Here is a 22,891-nt window from a genome sequence, read left to right on the forward strand (position 1 = left end):
ATGTTAGTTCATTTCTGAATAAAGTCTTTACCGGACTTAAATGGCACAGAGTCAGCAAATGTTGCACAAGCACTCTCTCTACAAAGAAGTCTTTAAGATGTCGCTTCTACTTACGACAATTGGACAGATAGTGGCCAACTGATCATAAAGGTATCTGGCCTCAGATATGCTGCAGGCTTGGAACGTTACCTGTTTAAGAATTACAAGTTATTAACAACGACGAATCATCAACATCCTCCCCAAGGAGTCGAGTCTGAGAAGGATGGTGGCCGGGGAAGACAGAGGGCATGGTGTGCAATGGTCACTCTACAGCTAATAACACCTATTAACACAGTAGTTTTGTTTAAAAGTTGCCTTGGATGAATTTTGCCAAACAATGGTATTTGATCACACTCACATATCAATAGCCATTTCCTAAATTAAATAAGATTAAAATGTCAGGAAAGGAAAGGAAGACACTAGGTAAATGGCAAGTTCAGCAAGGCATCTTCTCTTCTGCTGGCTTATCTCCCTCGACAGCATGCCCCCGCACTTCGGTTAGCTCAAGGGTTAGAGAAATTTTGTTACAGAAGGATAGAGATGCTCATGACTGGTTTCAAAGCTCACTGGTGGCAAGTACAAGGAATAGCCTGGGACAGAGCGAGCCTGGAGGAAGGGAGAACAGTTAAGATACTCAGCTGACAAGGATGTAACCCAAGAGGGCTGCAGGAGGAGGCATACCAGAGTCAAAGTGGCAGCCACTGGGGGGCCAGTGGGTATAGTATAGAGAATGGAGGTGTGACTCAGGTTTTGGCTTGGGTGTTCCTGAGACAGACAGTGAGCAGAGGCACCAAGACACAATGGGCATATGAAGGAAAGGAGCAGGTAAAGAAGCCCTTTAAGTGGCTGGGTCTCCAGGGCTGATGCCCAGAAGACAAGTCTGGGGTGGAGAAGTATTTAGGGAGTAGTAGGCTCAGATAATGTTCTGAAGATGGGCAGGATCACCCAGGAAGCCTGCACAAGAGGGGTAAAAGTAGAACATTTCAGAGTTAGGCAGAGAAAAAAAAAAATCATATTGTTCATTAGCACAAATGTTCTACAAACAATTACCCAAAAGAAACCAAAAAAGTCCTGCTTGCTTTGGGATGGGGAGCAGTGGAAGGGACTAGGAACACAAATCCTGGTTGTGTGAGCATATCCATATTAACTACAAATGGGGAAGAGTTTTCCTGTCCTCTGTTGTTATTTAATAATGATATTTTGAATTTAATGTTGGTGTAGAAAGTAATTTAAGGGCTTAATCCCTGAAAGAGTAGCCATGTATGTTTACTGTTATAATCCCAACCTATTATTTCCCATAGTTTTAGCCAGGTCTCAATTTTGCTTTTTTAACGAAGAAGTTCTGTTAGGAGACTCACTTGTCTACCTGGAGAATTATATTCATGTCAGTGTGGTCACTAACTACAGAAAAATATTTAGACAACTTACTATAATTTCTGTTAATGATTCACTGCTCTATTTTAATTAAAATGTACTAGCAATTAACCAGCCATTATAAATTAATTCAACACAGAGAAGAGCTGTGTCCCAGACCTCAAGGAATAAGAGTATCAAAGGTTAAAATAAGAGCTCTTAAGAAGGGTTGGCAATTAGGTCACTCTACAGCAAAACAAGGGCAGTTTCTGCAAAGAGATGGAAACTCAGAAATCAGCTTGTGCAAGGCTAAGGATAAAATGGGAAGTGAGGAAACGTGAGACAGTAAGCCAAGTATTTACACACTACTCTGCTGGGACAGATTGGCTTCTCTTAGATGACCTAGTATATATTAGACAACTCACAGGCAAATCCTGGAAAAAAGTATGCTTAATAAAATTCACACCTGGAATTCCATAGTTAAGTTACAACAGCGAAGTGACTTAGTTATTCTAAATATATTCAGTGACTGGCTTCAGCACTCTAGAACTAATATATCTACAAATCAAACAGGACATGACTATGGTAACGGCTGGGGGCAGGGGGAGGAAAAGAAAGAGCTCTTATGCCTTAAAGTATGAACAGTTTTGGCTTCTGGTGTCCCTTTAAAGTATCTCATAAGAGGAGAAGCAGTGTCACTAGGAAACAGAGGGGAAAAAAGAGCAAGTATGAAAAACAGATGTTAGAAACTTAGATGTCTAATCTAAAATTTACCTAGAACCCACTTCTGAAGCCACCTGATTTTCTTAGAGAGGGGAAAAAACCTATTACAACGTGCATGAACTTATTAACTGATTCCTGAAAAATTCCCCAAGAGTCAAGCATTGGAGTGCGGTTATGTGACTCTTTTGTTTTGTACAGTTAAGTCTTCCACTAACCTTAAAAAATTATAACATTTTCTGCTTTAACAATCAGTTTCTAGTTTTCTACTTGAGAGACACAAAGTAGGGTGTTTTCTGTGGTGATGTATGGAATTCATCTCATTTCCTATACACTTTACGTGATTTGTGCTAATAATTTTTTGAGTATTCAAAGTAGGGTCTTGGACAACAGAAAGAAAACTTAATCCTGAACCCATGAAAGAGAGTAAATTTGGATGGAAAATTGTATCTACAGGTAATAAAAATGTTAACTACCCACCATTAGAACACATTTATTTGTATGGTGTTTCAAGGGAAAGACTATCCCTTTGGAATGAAGTAACTGTGCTGTCCCTGGCAGGGTACCCTGGTTTAATATTAAACCAAGAAAAGGCAATCAGTACTCCAATTACACTGATACAATTTTAAAGCCATGCACTGTAAGTTCTAGAGCTTAATGGTTCCTTTTAAAAACATTTGTAATTAAGATAGAAAAGCAGATATGCAAGTGAAAGTCAAAAGATCTCTTTTTTATGAAATGTGACCCTCTGTAAGGAAACTTACTGGCCTATGTTTGTTTGGAAGACCACATACTTTATACCGCCTGTGTATGTCAGGAAAACCAGAAAAAAAAATTATGGTTATGTAAACACATTTAGCATGGAGAAATCTGACTCCGGCTTTCAATTTTCATTTTACAGAATTGTAAAAATAAGCACATCAGAGCTTTATGTCCAAGAAGGCACGTGTCTACACTGCAGCTGTCTGAGATGATGGGAATGCTGAGTTTTTTGGCCTCTGCCTGGACCCGAGGCCCCGGGACTCACATGGGGGCCAGGTTTCACACCACTCCAGACCTCTAAGGACACTACTTTCAATCTTCTGAAGTAATCAGAAATGGATACAATCGCCTTAGACAATAACAAGTGGACTTTTTATCTGAAATCTGACATTTTCACTTTATACTCCGTGCAACTCCTACTCCTGTTCTAAGCAAAGTAAAGGTTAAAACAAGCACTTCTGTTGATAAAAACAACGAAGTATAGCTTAGAGTCAGACCTAGAAGGGGACTTAATATAAACCTTCCGGTTAACTGAGGAGAAAATCAAGACGCCAAGAAGTGAGGGGAGCTACCCAAACCCCGAAGGAGCAGCAGCAGCTGCGGCCCGAGCGCAGGCCCACCGCTGCCAGGTGGGTCCCGTGTCCGGCCACCCAGGTCCCTGCCAGGGGCACCAGCCATCTCATTAGATCCACGGGAAGTTTTAAAGGAGGAAACAGAGAAAGGCTGTACTGCCTCCTGTGTCACTTCGCCAGGGGCAAGGCAAACACGGGTTGCTCAGTAGTTCTTTTTATACCACTAGGCGGCCTTGCCTGAATATGAACGTTTAAAGTCCAAACAATCCTTCCCTTGGATTCCAAGGTCATGGGAGTGCATCCAAAGTTCACTTTCAGAAACAGCGATCTGAATGGTATTATATGCTCTAGGCCCGACCATCACTGGAAAGAACAGAGGCAGGGATCATGGAATATTTCGCGCTGTAAGTAACAACCACTTATCTTTGTAGTAAACTGGAGATTCCATGAACTCTCCATCAAGAGATAGCTACCAATGAATTTACTAAAAATCACTGGTTTTCAGAAAGGCACACTTAGCTTTCATTTCAACCTGATTACAATGTAATTGTAAAAAAATGCGTATTTAAAAAGAAAAGAAGTTAGTGAGTAGAAATGGATGAAGGCACTCTGCCTCTCTGTATATTGGAATCAATACCTGAAGACAGCAATTGCCCATCCCAAATCCCATGGCATCCATGTAAATATGATCAGGCTTAGAAGCCTTGGCCGCCTCCTCATCCTCAGGAAATGTTTCTATAAACGGAGACGGTGTATTCTTGTCCTTAAATACTGTAGGATTAAATTAAAAAAAAAAAAAAGAGAAGGGTGACATTCAAGGATTCAACAGCGATTCACCAGGTGTCTCTCCCATCCCGCCAACCACTTTGGACTTACTTGGTACATTGATGACAACCTTTTCTCCTCTCCTGTGTCGGATATTTCGTGTTAGGGTACTGAAACAGACAACCAAACGTCATAAATCGGCCACCGAAGAACCGCCATGCAGAAGAAGAATTTGATCATAGAACATGTAAATAGAATGAAACCCTACCTCAAACTAATTCTCTGAGGCAATCCTATAGAACATTGAAGTGGATCAAGGTATTCTGAGGGGATTTGCTGTGAGAAAGCTCTGCGTTGCCACCACTTCCTCTGCCCCTTGCTCAAGAATGCCATGCTCTTCCCTGTTCAACCCCGGATACCCCAGCTCCCTGTAACTTCTCAAATCAAACTCAAGTGTCTGGGGTCTGCCGTGGTCTGGTCTCACCGTGTTTCTAACGCTCCCATGTCTTCCAAAAACTTCAAGCTTTACTATTCACTTTCCCTAGGCATCTCTGGAGCCCCAATACCTTGTTACTATCCCTCCCAATTGGCAGTATTAATACCTATCTTCTAGACCCACAGTGTCTAAACCAGAAGCCACCAGGCACACTGTGGCTGCTGTGCACTTGAAATGGGGCTAATCCTAATTAAAATATGCTGTGATGATAATATACACACCAGATTTTGAAGACTACAAAATACAAAAATAAAGTATGTCTTATCAATAATTTTTTTTTTTAAAGATTTTATTTATTTATTTGACAGAGATAGAGACAGCCAGCGAGAGAGGGACACAAGCAGGGGGAGTGGGAGAGAGAAGCAGGCTCACAGCGGAGGAGCCTGATGTGGGGGCTCGATCCCATAACGCCGGGATCACGCCCTGAGCCGAAGGCAGACGCTTAACCGCTGTGCCACCCAGGCGCCCCTATCAATAATTTTAAAATACTGATTACATGTTGAAGTAATTTAGGATAAACTGGATTAAATAAAATTATAAAATTCCATCTTTTTTACTTTTTTCATGTGACTGTTAGAAAATTTAAAACAACATCTGAGGCTAGCATGATTCTAGCAGACAGTGGTGATGCAGACTCAGATAGCAGACCAGCTCTTTCCCATGTCTGCCAGGATCCCCTCAGTCAGAAGCATCTTCTTTCTCCGAGGAGGGTCTCTGATGCTCCTTCCTACCTTTGGGAATCCGGCATAATATCTTTTCTTGCAGCTGAATCTATTTTCCCCCTGGCACACTATAACATTTGAAGTTGGGAACTCCATCTATAAATCTGTTCCCCCCAAAGACTCTGCATATAACAGATGTGCAGACCTGTCAAAGGAATCAATACTGACAAGTCCCAAGGTCCCCACTTGCAGGTCGGGACCGTCAGTTTAGGATGACAGAGGAGACTCAAGGTACAAAGCAAGATCAGAGTGGTGTGGGCCCTGAAGCCACTTTAAACCCAGGAATGAAACTACAAACTACCAGAGCTAGAAGTTAATAGAACAGAAGGTAAAGAGTTGTACATATTTTGCCTTATTATGAAGGGTATATTGAGCAGAATGTGATCACACAGAGAGGGGAAAAAAGGTAGGAGTAACTAAGAGGAAACTTCCCCAAATAGATGTTTGTACAACAGGGCTGAAAAAAATCTGTATTCTAAAGACAACAGTGGCTAAGCCAACAACTCTAAGATGACTTGTAAGACGGGCAAGTCAAGCCGCGCTCTAAGAAGCAACGTTCATTACAAAAGGAGCCTGAATTCAGTAAGCGCTCAACAAGGATTCTAGAAAGAGGAGCGCCTTACTCTCAGCAGGCAGGGTAAGAGTGAGGGACATCTGCGTTTAAAGGCGCAGCCATACTCACCTGAAGCGGGGGTGCTTATTTATGGCTTCATCAGGAAAGAAGAGGGACTTGGAAGCTCCTCCTTCAACCGGATTGGGTTTGAACTCTGGCAGTGTGAACCCAGGACAGCCTAATCTACAACAAATTGAAGAACTAAGTAGGTAGGATTTGTTTTCAATAGTTAATAATGTCTCACCATCACCGCACCTTAAGAACCACCCACACCTGTCTAGCTTCCCCCCCCACAGGGGGTCTAGCACATGAATGCTGTGTAAATACTAGCTTTACAAACACCCCCTCGTACTTGGTCTTCCCCACCAACATCTTTTGTGATTGCAGCCTGTGAGAGACTTTTACCAGAGACCCACCATCTACTCAGGATCTCCAGAGTGCTGTTCACGTCCTAGCCATCTCTTCATTTAACAGCAAGGACCAACAGCACAGAAGTCCCTCAGCTAGGTCACATCAATGGTCACAGGCTATGGGTTCCCCCTACATGGGGTCTGCTCTCATTTCTGATTGTATTTGACCCCTGCACATCCCTACTGCCCCCCACCTGTCGATAAGCTTTGTTCAAATATCTAAGGGCTCTCCTGCTTTTTGCCTCTTAGATCACCTCAGGAGTCCCTCAGGATTAGGTAGTGTCTCTGCAGGTGTCCCCATCCGCCCCTGAGATCTCCCTCTGATGTCTGAAACCCAACCCTATTCTCTTACTTGACCTAACCAAGAGCTTTAATTCCAACACAGAAAAAGGAAGCTCTGTCTTCATCCCTAAACGTAAAGCTCAAATTCCACATCTAGCTCTTCAAGTTAAGAATTTTAAGGTCATTGTTAAATGTGCTGTGAGAGAGGACAAAGACCGACAAAGTTCGGGAATGCAAAACAAGGGAGGCTCTTGTCAGGGCTTTAGATCAGTGGTAGGAAACTCTGGGCTTAAGAGCCAAGACTACCCATGCCTAATGTTCAGCCCCTACCTTTTATAAAATAAAGCACCTGTTGGCTGCCCATATCCGTCTTGTGAACAACAATGGAATTTGTTGATCTTATCTGGAAAACCATTTCCAGCTATAATGAGGGTTCCTGAGAATTCTTGCAGCTGTGTGCATTATTTACTAGGAGGCCGCAAACTTTGGGAAAGTCCTGTAAGAGTGGCAGACTTCAGTCTTGGGGACTCGGAGGCAACCAGAATTAGGCTGAATGGAGGGAGAACGAAAATGTGTTTGGCAGGACAAAGACGGTCAGAACTCCGATTCTCAAACTCCGACAGCCCTGCTTTTCTTGTAGACCGGCACCATCCAACAGAAGCTTTGCAGCACGGGAAGGTTTCATGTCCACACTGTCCAGTCCAGTGCGTCCAATACATGCACCTCGTGAGCACTTGAACTGAGCCTAGCGTGACTGAGGAACTAAAAATCTACTTCAGTGTCATTAACTTAAATTTAAACATTCGCTTGGCCACTGTTTTGGATTATAGCTCCATGACGGAGTTTTGTCTCTTCACAGAGAAAAAGCACACTGTTTACACTTAAGAAACCAAGTACTCCTTTCTCTCTTGACACCAAAACAAAACTTTCCTTATCATTTACTACTGATAGGTGAGGCTTCTTCAACTAAATAATAATTATTCTTGTTGTGTTTACAAGTCCAAAAATACCCTCCCATCAAAAAATGAGTAAGCTTTTTTTTAAAAAAAATTAGATTTTTAGAATAAAATTTATTCCTCTGTCTCAGCTCTCCCTTTATAATAACTCCTACTGCTTTTAGGATAGCAACCCAAATTCTCAGCTAACAGGATCTGGCCCAACAGCCACCTGCGCAGCCTCCCTTTCCCTCTCAAGGTCCCAGCCCCAGTGGCCAGCCTTCTTCTGGTTCTCATGAGGCTCTGTGCTCTCCCTGTTCATCCTGGGATATCTGCCCACTCTGCTCACCCTCCCTAGGCTGTCCCTCCCCTCCCCACTCCCAGTAAACTCCTACCGGGACTCTGGACATCACCCCAATCATCTTCCCCACTTCGCAGAGTCCACCTGACAACCGTGTCCCACTCTCTGCTCATCTTTCCCTCACAGCACGTCCTCAACTTCATATTCCCTGGATCTGTGGCCATCTGGTCCCTCAGTCTCCGCAGTGGCAGAGACTGTACTGTGTCTGTCTGTATTCATGCCTGCATCCTCGCACTGCATGGGTGTGGCATGCAGCAGGCACTCAATTATCTGAGTGAAAGGCAGAGTCATGATTTTTTTTTTTTTTTTTACCTTCTCCTTAAAACACTAGGGCAAAGGACTATGCCAACTCTCTTCCAAGCAAACCTGCCCACCCTCATCCGGCTGGGGCTTTTCTTCTGGCAGGGAAAGGGGAGTGGCCTGCATAATGGAATGAAGCAATCACAGAAAATATGACATGCATCTCTAAATGTTTGAGTTGCTTAAAAAGGGTTTCAACCATTTAGATGTTACACGGAAGATTTTTAAAAAGAAAATCCCAAGTGTCCTTCCAAGACCAGTGGTAGGACTCCAAATGCCTGTGTTTATTATGGACATTTATCAGAAAAAAAAGAGGGAGGGTATAAAAGTAGTTCTAACTGTTTCAGTCTATGGATACCAATCCCCAAAGAGTTTGAACCTTGAGGAGGTAAGCATACTTTGCCGTAATCTGACAGATATGTAGCACAGGTAAGTCGGATTTACAAATTTGGTAGAACTGCATTCCTACACAGAGCTCCTATGTATGACTGTACAATATTTATGTACTTAATTCTAAGCTAAGAGCATAGCTTCACTATTTATGTTTTCTTTATATTTACTTTTAGGAACTTTCGGCCATAACTAGGTTTGATGACAACCTGTAAGTTTCCTTTTCAACACAAGACTCAAACATGGCCTAATGACCCCCTCATTCATAGTTAGGATGTATCACAGTGGACTGGGAGCACTGATGCCAGCTCTCCACCAGGTGACCCTCCCATCGGCCACCAATACCAGCATTCGCCAGCAGGCAAACAGGCACACGGAAGCACCAGAGAGTAGAGTGAAAAGAGCACCATCAGGCTCAGCTACGCCTTACGGGGTCAGAACAGCTTGGCAGACGCGCTGCTCGCTCCACCACAGCCTCGGGTGGATGCCGCCACGATGCTAGCAGTCACGGTGGTCCTCACGGTCTTGCCCAGAGGCCAGATGAATGCTCTCACCGCAGTGCTCCGGGCCGCCACCCACCCGCTGGAACTGGCACGCAAGTTTTGCCTGCGGCCATAACATTACAGATTCTATCAAATGCAGCACATAAAGCATGAACTGTCCGTAAAGTATGAGAACTATCCGGTCAAATGCTTGGGTCATGATCTGCTCTTTTAGAACCCAAAGCTCTGAACGATCTGCTGGGGCATGTTCAGACAGGAACTAACCTGGGAAATGAAGTTATTGTGCAGAGAGCCTGGTTTTCTCCTAATAAAGAAGTTGCTTCCTTCCGGCGTTTCCTCATGTTGTCTTCGACTGTGTTGAACTCGGACATCGTTCCTCCGTACGGCTGGCCAGGTGTGCCTTCAATCATGTAACTGCCATACTCTGGTCTCCACAGGGTAGGATGGCTACAGAGGAGGAAAAATTCCATTCCACCACATTTTGCTGCCGTCTATTCAATTTTTACAAGTTTTTAAAAAGTCACTTCCAAAAACTGAGACGCCATTCCATGTAAGTGAAGCTAAGAACTTTACTGTTCCCAAAGGCTGGTCATTCTCCAGAGCTCTTCAACCAGGTGAGGGTTAGAAGTACAGGGTCCAGAATACTTGTAAGTAACTGAAAACCACACACAGGGCACTCGCTGTCCAAGACAAGCTAGTCCACTTTGTGAGAAAGGAGAGGAGGCCATAAGGGCTCTTTCAGTTCACTGCTGGCCTCCAAACTCAAATGCCGTCTCGAGTCAAAACTCAAGGGAGTAGGAAAATGGAACTGGAAAGTACTTGCCCCTTCGCCTTTTTGTCTACTTGAAGAAATATGAAAAAACACCCTGCTAGCCAAACAAACTCAGTTTAAGTTTCATCTGGCACCACAGTTTGGGACCTCAGTAACACTCTGTCCATGGTTTTGGTTTTTCTTTTCTTTTCTTTTTTTTTTTTTTTTAACATTTAGTCATGGTAAACAGGCTTTATGTTGTGTTTATAGTTCTGAGTGCTTAAATACATTCACGTATTTAAAATGTCAACACCCTGTACAGGAGGTATTATTATCCCTACTTTACAGATGAGGAAATGGAGGCCCAGAGATGTTAAGTAACTTGCCCAAGGTTACACGCAGCTATGAAGCAGGGGAACCAGAGTATGTGCTCTCAACTACGATGCCAGCCTGCCTCCTATACATCTGCAGTTCTAGCAAGTTCAGAAATGCTAAAGCAACCTTTGGTATTTCAGCTTACTTTGGGTTTGTCCTTTCCCCCTTTTCTTGTAGAGTTTCAAGAACTTCCTCTCCAGACAGGACCAATCGGACTTTTTTATTTTCATGATCAAAAGACACCAACATGTATTCCACCTATTGAAAATAAAGAAAAAAAAAGTTAACCTTCTTCCAGACTCGTGTTCAGTGTAACCTTCAAGGGGAGGAGGCAGGGAAATGTGAGGGTTGGAAAGGACCCACAGTAACTCAAGACAGTCACATCTGCTTACGCTACATGGCACACAACGAGCTTTCTTTCGCATAATATGAAAAACTGGAGAAAATGATCAGTCAACAGTGCCAGTGTTTGAGGACCAGAACTTATTCCTTCATTACTTCTTTCTCTTGCTCTACTTAATATCCCAAAGTCAAGATGTCCACTCTGACAGAGTGTACTTCAAAAGAGAAATATTTCAGAGCTAAAAATCTGTAAATTGCAGTTACAAAACAAAGTTGCATTTTTTTTAAAGATTTTATTTATTTATTTGACAGAGATAGAGACAGCCAGAGAGAGAGGGAACACAAGCAGGGGGAATGGGAGAGGAAGAAGCAGGCTCATAGCGGAAGAGCCTGATGTGGGGCTTGATCCCATAACGCCGGGATCACGCCCTGAGCCGAAGGCAGACGCTTAACCTTAACCGCTGTGCCACCCAGGCGCCCCCGAAGTTGCATTTTTAACTTTATTTCCTCAACTGCCTTATTGTAAGTTTACGAAAGTGGTTATCTGGGCAGATTATCAGGGTAGATTATCCTTATTTACTGGCAGGTTATTAAATGCCATTGTAAGTCTCACTGTTGGGAGAATTAAGTCATAATCATAAACACACCAGTATGCGGAAGTTATTTTAGGAGTTTCAACAACTGAGTCTTGGTTTTTCAAGAGTAACTTAAGACAACTTCCCCACCCTGAAACCATGTATGATTTACGATGCAAGGTGCCCTGGTGCATTTATAACAATACGTGGTGGAATTCTGATAAAAATCAGGAGTTAAATACCAAAGAAAGACTTTTCTGGGCAGAGTACAAACAGAGCCTGCTTTTGTTTTCCCTGAAACCACATACTTAAATCATGATGGTTGGTATCAACAGTCAAGACTATGAATCACGATTTATGGCTGAAATAACATATTATCCATCTGTAAGTGAAAAGGTATGGAATCAGATCATTCAGGAGAACACTCAAGAGTACCCTTTGGACAAGATACCAAGACAGAGAAAAGAAGGTGATAAACTGGTGCCCCATGAAGCAGACCAGTCAGTGGAAGTATTTTGTTTGGCTTATCATAAAAAAAAAAAAAAAGAAAGAAAGAAAAAAGCAGCAATACATCCAGTATCTGACGTTTCACATGTAAATCCAGATTTCCAGACTTAGAAACAAATACCCAGAAGCCCATTCCCACTGGGTGGGGTATGAGCTGCTCTCCTCTGAGAGGTCATGCTCTGTTCTGCAGTGGCCTATTCTTATCTGTACCTGGCTGGTGTTGAAAGGCATCTCAGTCAGCCATCCATTACCACAGACACAGTCATGTTCAACAAGAGTTTTGCACCTCAGCTAAGAAATGGAATTATAAAGGGGAAAAAAATGTTAGTAACCACAGAAGAGAACCTGGCAGGTTTAAAAAACAAAAATGAAACTTTCAACTACCTTTTACTAGTTGTTGCTATGGACTGAATGTTTGTGCCCCACTCCCCCACATACATATGTTGAAGCCCTTAATCCCCTATGGGATGGGATTAGTGCCCTTATTCGAAGAAACGAGAAAAATAATGTCTCTTGCCACCACATGAGGACACAGCAAGAAGGCAGCTGTTTATAAGTCAGGAAGAGGACCCTCATCTGGAAACGAATCTCTCTCCACCTTTGACCTTGACTTCCCAACCTCCACAACCATGAGAAATATGTCTGTTGTTTAAGCCACCTAATCTATTGTATATGTTATAGTAGCCTGAACTAAAATAGCTGTCTTACTGATAAGTTTAAGTTCCCACTCTTGCTTTTCTATTAGAATTTTTTACGTTCAAGAAATAGGTAAGACTATTTGGGTTAGCTACATGAACCAGAAATGTGAAATTTGTACTTGTACAATTACTCAATATCAAATGCCTGAAAACTGGGCTGCAGAATCTAGACTTGCTCCCAAATTTAAGTACAGGTTTCCAGACAGCTATTCAGGAGGCCTAGATCTGGATGGAGAAGCTAAGAGCTGATGGAATAAGAAACCTTATTAAGTCTCAGGATGGATATATAAAAATATCGCAAGTATGAGAAACAAGTTTTCTCTTAAATGAGAATAAGAAAGGGTATGCTGTGAATTTTCTTATGTGGATCCTAATCTCCAAATCCATCATTTGAAGTAGGCACGATCACCTATTTTACAGATGTGTAAAGATGCTCAGAGAGGCTGAGTAAGCTGCCCAAAGCCAGTGTCAGGCATGGGTGTGAACCGAGCCTGTCTGGCCTCAAAGCACAGCACGCCTTGCTACTAGGACTCTAAAAGGATGCCAATCTTGGTTAGTAATGATAAGCTTTTAGAAAAATTGTTATAGGGGCGCCTGGGTGGCTCAACTGGTTAAGCGTCTGCCTTCAGCTTAGGTCATGATTCCAGAGTCCAGGGATCGAGCCCCGAGTTGGGCTCCCTGCTTACCAGGGAGCCTGCTTCTCCCTCTCTGCCCAGCTTGTGCTCTCTTTTTCTCAAATAAAATCCTTGAAAAAGCATTGTTAGAAGCTCTATGAGGCAGAGACAGTATATAATACTGGCTGAAAATCTCACAAATTGATTATGCCTCAATTTTATGAAGTGGGCCTGACATTACTATATCATAGAAGCTGAGACGTAGCAGTTACAGTTCTAGATTTAAACAGATGCCTTAGCCCATCTTAGGCCCAGGACAGAGCTGCGGGCTCTACGACCCCCTGCTAACTCTCTCAGGAGGAATCTTCCTACTTCAGTACTTCCTCCTTTCATCACTGGCTCCAACACATCTGCAGGGCATCGTCAATTATCTGTGTTCTCTTCTTAATCAGACAGCATGTTTCCTGCAAGACAGATGAAGAGATACTTCCTAGCTTACTGGGTTCCCATCATTTATCTATTATCAAAATGAGCAAGAATTTTTGTAGCACTTATATAAGCTAAAATGCAATAACTCTTGTTGGTTTCCTAGTTTTGAAATAATTGAAATCCTTAGTTTTCAAAATCACTCTGAGACCACGAGTTTAAAGCATGGGAAGGGCAGGAGAACAAAAAGCTCAAACTCAGCCTGCGTCTTAAATATCAGCCAAGTGGATGACATTTAAAATGCTTACAAACCAAACTCTCCTTAATTAAAAAATAATTATCCATGACCTCATTAAGCAAATGTAACAGAAACACATCAGAATATTTACTCAAGGAGACAAAAAACCAAATAAATGCACTTACTTTCGGATAAAATGAAAGTTCAGTTAGAAGCCTTTAAGAACCCCCTGAACATTTTGCAAACTCAAATTTAAGGTGCTTGAAAGTAATCTCCCCGCCACCCCGCCCCAGTCGCTTTGATTTTCTGCCTCAGTGCTCAGGATGGTTCTTTCAGCTCTTGGCTTTTTTGTTATCTTTTTAAACCCCCTCAATACATTTATGTTTATTTCTTTTTTTTTTTTTTAAAGATTTATTTATTTGACAGAGATAGAGACAGCCAGGGAGAGAGGGAACACAAGCAGGGGGAGGGAGAGGAAGAAGCAGGCTCATAGCGGAGGAGCCTGATATGGGGGCTCGATCCCACAATGCTGGGATCACGCCCTGAGCTGAAGGCAGATGCTTAACCGCTGTGCCACCCAGGCGCCCCCATTTATGTTTATTTCTAATTCTACATCACACAAGCAACAAATAATTAACTCGATCTTTCCTAATAGCCAAGCGAGAGCCAAAATGGAGTTTGGTTCAGTGAGCTAGCTGTTGAGTGATAACAAAGTGACACATTAAGGCAATGTTTTCCCCATGCAGACTACCCTAAAACCACAGTGATTTTATTGTATCTGGATCTTGTCCCCATCTTAAGCTTCCTTTTTGCATCCAAAGGATGAGAGGAAAAGACAAAATAAAAAAAAAAAAACAAAAAACAGAAGACGGCACAGAGGCCCTTCTGAACACAACAGATTCCAAGGATTAAACATACTAGCTTTCCTAACTTCGAAGAGCATGTGGGCTGTGTATTCTGAGATATAGCAACATCTATGTACACTGAGCACATACACAATCCCAAAGGCATCATAAGTGCACTGCAGAGTGACTAATTCAAATCTGTGTAATCAACATAGTATTTGGAAGTAGCATAAACAGCCAATGGGCTCTATTCTCGGTACACAGATCATAACTCCCTAAATGTAACTTAGGGACACTGCTATGTAGTACCCATCAGTGATCTTTCTAAATGGGTGGATTAGAGACACACTAAAAATAACTAAGCACTATGTGAGACACTCATTTTAAAATGTGTACTTTTTCTACAAATGAAATTAAAATTAGGTTTCATTGCTAAAAAGGCTAAATTTTATCCCACTAGGGTAAAAAGCCACCAATATCTCAGAGCTGTTGAATCAAAGGCGAAGGCCCATTCAAAAGACCACTATGTAGGCTGTGTTAGTACATAGTGTTGCTAGGAATGACCAGAACACAATAACCCACTAGTCATTCAGTGCGGGTTTACACAAGAATGAGGTGCTTTATGTTCATCTGAAATTAGGCCAATAAAAGTAAAGAATCTTAATTGAGGGTGATGTAAGTACTCAGGACAATGCTGGATATGTTGTAGACAGGAAAATATTCATGGCATCAGAGTTCAAGATAACAAGAGTAACTGTTAATATCAAAGTGTTTTTTAGGATTTATGTTGTCTTTAAATGGCATTTACCACTAGTTTAAAATGAATTTCCTTTTTTTGATACGCTACCATGAAGGTAAGGGTTTCAAGGAGCTTAGAATTTGAGGAAAGGTTGGACATTTTATAAAACACTAGTGTTTACATTTCTACTCCCTGGAGGCAAAAACGGTGCTTAATCAGGAAAGCAATCTCGTTCCATAAGGCTCAGAAGGAGTTAGAGGCAGTTCCCTGCTCAGGGAGGTTTGAGAAATTCTTTGAGAAATTCTTTTGTCTCCAGCCATCCTACTGGAATTCCAAATTTGGGGTTCAGGGCCAACGCCTCCACTCCACTGTTGGTGTTCTTCCAGCGGCCCAAGCAATAGGCTTGACTCCTGCTAGAACTACCTGTCGCTCCTCAGAGACCCAGTTTTCTCTTTATGCTAACTCCAAAACAAGCCCACGGCCACTTTGAGGGTTAGGATCCAGTTAAAGCTCCTGACCGATCAGTACCCAAACCCATGGTCTTGCCGTCTGGCCCCACCCCTCTGTCCTTTCAGCCACTCAACAAGGCCCATTACTGGGTAAGTGCTGGCAATATGGTGAAGAGTCAGGCTGGTGTGGCTCCTGTTCTCAAGCTTCCATTGCTGCTACAGCCACAGCCAGTAACTCAACAGAGCAAAATGATCTCAGGGAACGCTTGGGATGACCAAGCAGAACTGCGGCCTCTGCAGAACGGATTCAGTCTAGGGGATCAGAAGGCTTCCTGGAAGAAAGGGCCTAGCCAGACGAAGGGGAGGGTCTACTGATGTTTCAACAACCTCCCAGAGGATTCCCATGCTTTTCCCAACCCCCATTCTGACTGCAGCATAATCACAGGTCTGGCTGGTCAGAGATGCAGATAAACTGGGTCCACCCCATAGAGATCACGCCAAAGAAATGCTTTTGTAGTTGAGTCTAAGGCCATATCAAATTCTTAAATTGCTGGATGTATTTTGACTTTCTCTCCTACTGTGAAATGTCATTTCATACCACAGAATTACACAGGGTGTACTCTAGGAAAGTTTACACTTTTGGAAACTAAAATAAATGTGGCCTCACCCTGACCTGGTCTTCTGTTGGCATCCTAGATTAGGACTGCAGCTTACAGAGTACGCAGCTTTTTATTTATAATATGTTAATCTCAATTTTAACAATACATAACATCAGTGAATTTCCCGTATGATTCAGTGAAGTAACTTCCTTGACATTATCTTGGCCCACACAGAGAAAAATTTTTCACATGCCAAGATTAGTAATTCGAAGCCTAAGTGAAAAAATTGAAGACTTAAGAGGGAAGAAGGGGCGCCTGGGTGGCTCAGGTGGTTAAGCGTCTGCCTTCAGCCAGGTCATGATCCCAGAGTCCTACAATCGAGTCCCGCATTGGGCTCCCTGCTCCCTCTGCCTGCCACTCCCCCTGTTTGTACTCTCTTCTCTGACAAATAAAATCTTTAAAAAAGACTATGTTAAGGCTTCTTACCTTCTTTCTAATCAAATCTAGCAGAACCCAACCAGTCTCCTCACACAAATTAACCTCACAAAAGGTAGTTCCATCAAGTAAAGTTACCAATGGTGAGGTTTCCTATGGCCACCAACTTAAGACAACCCGAAACCTAAACCAGAAGACAACTCCTTCTGAAGAAACAATATTGTAAATATAGTTTTTATTTACCTCAAAACATCTGTACTTTAGACCTATAGTTTCTGGGTTCTAAGGACAAGTGAATTCCTTGGCTCTTTCCTGTAAACATACTCCTCTCAGAGTCCTGGTCACCACGTGGCTAACAGGAAAGGAGGTAACCTGGTCCCCATGCAGAGAGGCTGCGTTGGACCGGCTGCTCTGCAGGGCTTGGTGCTGGGGGAGGGTGTGCGTCAAGAACGTCTGAGGCGGCGCACGCCAGGTATGGGCGGGCCTAGGGCTTTCGCACGGGGCACACAGGTGCTGGCGAGAACACCCACTCTCCATGGTGGTACCCAGCTCTGCCCAGATGCACTCCTAGAGCTGGGCAAGCAAGAGAACAGCCTTTAAGGTCTAAGTTAGGTTGGCCTAAATTCAAGGACTGCCCGAGAAACAGAAATCTGGAGTTTTAGTTTTTAGAACTAGTGGTTAGACTAACCCACCAAAGGGGTTTTAAAAAAAAAAGAAAAAAAGAGTTCTAAAGAGTGAGAGCCAATGTTAAAACAGCAATTCCACCTTCAAAGTGAGTGCGGTGTCCAGGGGGCTCACCTCTGCCCCCAGTGACAGGGCAGGGGGTGGGAGGCAGGGATTCAACACCTCCAACTTGAATGCTATATTCCACCATCACAAGAATCGGAGCACAGACACTTTCATAATCACATCTCATAAAGGCAGCATCAGGGCTCCCCCTCAGGCACGACACCTGGATGTTAGGGCAGATCCCACTGAGAGAGNCCTCTGCCCCCAGTGACAGGGCAGGGGGTGGGAGGCAGGGATTCAACACCTCCAAGTTGAATGCTATATTCCACCATCACAAGAATCGGAGCTCATAAAGGCAGCATCAGGGCTCCCCCTCAGGCACGACACCTGGATGTTAGGGCAGATCCCACTGAGAGAGGAATTCTAACCTTCAGTTGGGATGTGGAAGACGAAGACTCCTGTTACTATAAACTCCTTTCCTGCCATATTTGAAGTTCGTGTTAAAGAGGTAAGTCAAAGCTCCTGATTTGGGCCCACTACCTGCTGCCCTGGGCCGAGGCTGGCACGGGCTGCATAACTATCAAGTGAGGTCAGCCTGATGTTCGTATAAAGGGCTCACCCGCGTCTGCCCTTTCACAGGGCTCCGCTGCCAGCCGAAGATCAGCTGGGAAGGCTGCAGTCACATTACTGAACCTGTTAGCATTTGTCCTGCAGACCGAGAAATTTACCAAGCAGATTCAGTATTATAGTTTTGAAAGGATGTTGGCATTTCACTAGAAGGGAATCACTGGCAATCTGGTAACAAGAAATACTGAAGCATCTGTGGCTCTGAGACATTTATATTTTCACTCAAACAAAAAGCCTACTTCCTTTATCACTACCATCCCCTCGTTGTTTTCTTTTTCTGTCCACCTTCATTCTCATCTTGGGTTGGAGCCCATGAAAACTGTCAGAGCGCTTTTCCTCCTGCTTATTTGGGAGCTGGTATATGGGGGGAGCAGGCTTTGGAGTCCCTCAGTTTCTGGGAAGTACATAAAAACTGCGTGTAAACTGCCTGAGGCAGTGGTAGGCACACAGCACCACGCAGATGCTAGTGGCTATGGTTTTCTAGCTCATGGGCGGGGGTACATTTATGGAGGCAGAATAGTGTCTTAGAGGTGTTTTCCAAATGCTGGTTACAAGCTCCGTAGTGAGCCAAAGTAGGCTGTAATTAACATTACATAAAAATCTTGAAATAGAGACGATCAGAATATGTCACTCATGGGAAGGGAAGTACCATTTCACCAAAGTATTTCATTTGGCAGTTGTTTCAGGTACTATTGGGCTCAGTCAAAAGTGAAAGCTGGTAGTGTAGACCACCACCTAATTCTAGAATTAAGTAGTCCTGGGTTTCTGCACCAAGCTGATCAGGTCATTCCCCTCTTTGAAACTTTCAAGAGGCTCACGCTGAGCAAAAACCCCACCCCCCTCACCAGGAGCATTAGGGACCAGTCTTCTGGCTCTGCCTCCTTCATTTCAAACCTCCCTCCCTCCTCCCCACCATGTTGTGGCCATACCTGTTTTTCCAACAACCAAGTCAGGGCCTGGACAGCACTTCTATTCTCTCTGCTTGGGAAGATTTCACCTCAGCCCTTCAAATAGCTGGCTCCTGTGGGTTTCAATAACTTAAGTGCTACCTTTCCAGAGAAACCTTTGGCTGACCATGCCACTCCCCCAGCACTAGGGACCTCCCTGCCCCTATTCCCAAGGGGACACCACCCTGCTCAGAACAGTCTTAATTTTCCCTCTTTTCTCAGAAATATTACAATTACAGATATTTGGCATTTGTCTTAGACTCTGGGACTTAGTTTCATCATTTGGAAAAACAGGAGGGGGAAAAAAAAGTCCCTTCCCGCTCTAAAGCAATACAAGTATCCCCCTGCTTTTCAAAAATTTGAACCAAGCCACTTCGTTTGTATGAAAGACCTACATTAGCACAGGTTTCCCTGTTATCAGAAAGTACAGTGTTCTATAAAAAGTTTTGTAAGCAGTAAGAATTGGTGTAGAGAGAAGAGTGTTCCCTGTTTTCCAAAAGTTTGCTATAGGCCACTTGCTTTTACAAGACCTACATTAGCATAGTAACTTGCTCCCCCCCACCAAAAGCAAAAATCCTCTTTGGAAAAACATACTAATGTAGGTCTTTCATAAAAGCAAAACGCCATATTGCAAAACTTTCAGAAAGTGGGGGATAACTGTACCTGTTTTTGCTAAATGAAAGAAATCTGAAGGGGATTTTTCCCTCCTTTACGGAAAAAGGCAAAAATAACGTCCCCCCACCAGGACCTTATAGAGACAATGGGCACTCCGAACAGTGAGAGGGTAGCCAAGTCCCTTCCTTGGAACCCACACCCAGCATGTCAGCCTACAGTAGGCAGAGTTCTGACCTGTGTCAGTGAGCACCTGGGCTTTATCTTGGTTTATTTTGTGCATCGAAGATATCTCCTAAAGTATCAAAAAAGTCTAAGGTGATTTTTTGGGTCCAGGAACACTCAAAAATTCTTCTATGTATTAATGGTAATTGCTGCTTCTCTATTCCATTTTGGGTTACAAAAGGTTTCATAGGGATGCTCTACTTGGGGTCGGTGGGGGAAATCTGTATTTCTGTATTTCTATTAAGCTCTTCTAGAAATTCTTCGTATAGGATCATCCACTTTTCTTTCACTTTCAAATACGTTACTCACTGCACAGCCAGGAAGGTAATTTTATTCAAATGCACTGTTTTACCCAAAGCTTACCCTTTTAAGCACATGATCTCTTAAAAATTTTTACGTATGTATCAGTGGAAGTCTTTCTAAAATTGATCACATCCTCTTCTGCTATCAATAGGAAGATCCTGAACACACTTTCATTTTTTATTAAGGCTTCAGACTTCATTAGCAATTTCATTTAACTAGAATCACAGCAGAGCAACTTGGAGGTACAATGGGCTGCACCGTCTAGATGCGCTTTTCACAGCTGCTCTCGGAATCAGTCTCTCTTGCTTCTGCCTCGATTGATTTGTTTATATTTCATCCTGAGCTGAGAAACCAGATGCCAAGCTTTCAGGAATTGTGTATTAAGCAAGTGTTCTCCAGGTAAGGGCTTAAGAAGCTTTTAGGAGTAGGGGCGCCTGGGTGGCACAGCGGTTAAGCGTCTGCCTTCGGCTCAGGGCGTGATCCCGGCGTTGTGGGATTGAGCCCCACATCAGGCTCCTCCGCTATGAGCCTGCTTCTTCCTCTCCCACTCCCCCCTGCTTGTGTTCCCTCTCTTGCTGGCTGTCTCTATCTCTGTCAAATGAATAAATAAAATCTTTAAAAAAAAAAAAAAAAAAGAAGCTTTTAGGAGTAAAGTGCATAAACTTTGTAATTAGAAGCCTTTTGTTTACCTCCTAGTCCTCTGAGTACTAAAGCCCCCAGGATCAGGACCCCCTAGATACAGTTCAGTACAGCAGTGGCAGCCTTGGGGGGCCAAGAGGAAAGGACTACCATACTTAAGCAGAGGCAGGGCTGTCAAAAGCATGCTAGGTAAAAAGGTACCTTTCAAGTGCCCAACTTGTGTAAATATGTGAACATTTCTAGAAGGAAATGAAGGACACACTCCTCAATAACCTCTTCAGGTTTGTGTAAGGTTTAAGGTGCTCAGAGCATATCCTTTCAAACAAAATCTTTCTTTTTTTTTTTTTAATTAAAAAATGTTAACTTTCTAGGGTTGCAAGTCACTGCTGCAACCCTTAACTCTTGAAAACAGCTCAGACAAGTGCCAGCCAGCTTTTTACAGGTACGTCAAGATCTTTACTATCTCTCTGGAGCAGTAAAATATGTGAAGCCCTGTGTACCCCAGCCCATGACCCCTGCAGGTAATCCAAATGGGGCAGAGTCACAGCCTGGATTCTTAGTAGCTTCCGGGAAAAGGGTCATGGAGTCTCTCACCTAACAGCTTTAACTCTGCTACATCAGCATCCAGGAAGGGGGGGGAAAGCGTTAACCAAATCCAAAGGACTAAAAAAAAGGACCTCAGGGGAAGGGAGACAAGACCAGTGGATCTGTGTGAACATTTACGTAATGAGAAACATCTGGTTTGGGGTTCTTTTGTAATCTTGTTCTGGAAATAAGTTTAACTACCAAACCCCAAATGGTCTGACCATGACAGACATGGAAAACCTCAGCATACAGAAAGCTCTCCAAAGAGTGTCCAACAGTACAAACACAGCCATATAAACTCTCCAAGGATATACCAATCCAGATAACCAAGGTTTCTGAATACCCATCAAGATGCATCCAAAATGAGCTCTTTTGGCTGGAAGTCGGAGGTTTAATCAGGTTTCCCTAATGTCTCAAACAATGTCTGAGAACCCCAATCTTTAAGTGGGGACTCAAGGTCATCATTCTAATAAACTCAATCCATTACCATCATTTTCAATATACTACAGAAACAACTTAATAGCCACAGAGGTATTACTTAAGTGATACCCAAACTCACATGCTATCCAGTTCAACTAGAATAGTTCAGTTTTGCTTCTTTCTAAAATAATAATCAAGATTTCAAGGACCCTATGAGCTGTGAAAACATCCAAGGGCTTTGTGCCATTTATTTTGGCCAGAAACCAACTTTTGCTTTTCTCCCAAATTCTTAATATGTTCCAGACAGGCTGTTGCCAAAGCCTTCAGACCCTCCCTTACCAGGCAAATCCAGCGGCTTCACTTCAGTTCCCATCCTTCCACAGCTCTCTAAAGTGTGCTCTCCTTCTTCCCACACATGACAGGGCTACTAACTCTCACACAGTGTCCTCTCAGCATCCCACATGTCTTCATCAGAGTTCTGAGGCGCCACCAATGTTCCTTCTCCCTGGGCTAGCTCGCTCTCCACTTTGGTGTTAACCACCATCTTTAGGCCTGTGGCTGCCCGGCCATATGCACAGTCAGCTCAGATGTTGCTCCAGCTTTCTCCTGTCTACCTGGTTATTTCTACTGAATGAGTACAGGGCTCCTTAAATAAAAGGGTTCCAGACCTGAATATCCAACCAACAGTTCCCTGAAGAACCATCCTTGCAGGGAGTCTTATTCACTTGGTCATCTTTGCCAGGAACAGGTATGAGAGACATGACCTAACCACTTATGTGCTAGGTCCTTTCACTCCTTCTCTAAAGTATCTTTTTTTTTTTTAAATGATTTTATTTGTCAGAGAGTGAAAGAGAGCACGCAAGCAAAGGAAAGGCAGGCAGAGGGAGAAGCAGGCTCCCTGCTAAGCAAGGAGCATGACGTAGGACTCGATCCCAGGACTCTGGGATCATGACCTGAGTTGAAGGCAGGCACTTAACTGACTGAGCCA

The 22,891-nt window shown here is 43.3% G+C and overlaps 1 protein-coding gene across 1 annotated transcript in view; it reads right to left on the reverse strand.

Annotated features, from left to right (window-relative positions):
- Positions 1-22,891, reverse strand: part of GCLC (glutamate-cysteine ligase catalytic subunit) — a 47,325-nt gene that overhangs the window by 14,343 nt on the left and 10,091 nt on the right. The window contains exons 2-7 of the mRNA XM_002922955.4: positions 10,495-10,607; positions 9,488-9,670; positions 6,112-6,225; positions 4,323-4,381; positions 4,084-4,217; positions 115-189 (exon numbers count right to left, since the gene is read on the reverse strand). Of these exons, the coding sequence (XP_002923001.1) occupies positions 115-189; positions 4,084-4,217; positions 4,323-4,381; positions 6,112-6,225; positions 9,488-9,670; positions 10,495-10,607 (678 nt within the window). The remainder of the gene's footprint in view (positions 1-114; positions 190-4,083; positions 4,218-4,322; positions 4,382-6,111; positions 6,226-9,487; positions 9,671-10,494; positions 10,608-22,891) is intronic.

Source organism: Ailuropoda melanoleuca, chromosome 19 (genome assembly GCF_002007445.2).
Source record: "Ailuropoda melanoleuca isolate Jingjing chromosome 19, ASM200744v2, whole genome shotgun sequence".
Taxonomy (NCBI): domain Eukaryota; kingdom Metazoa; phylum Chordata; class Mammalia; order Carnivora; family Ursidae; genus Ailuropoda; species Ailuropoda melanoleuca.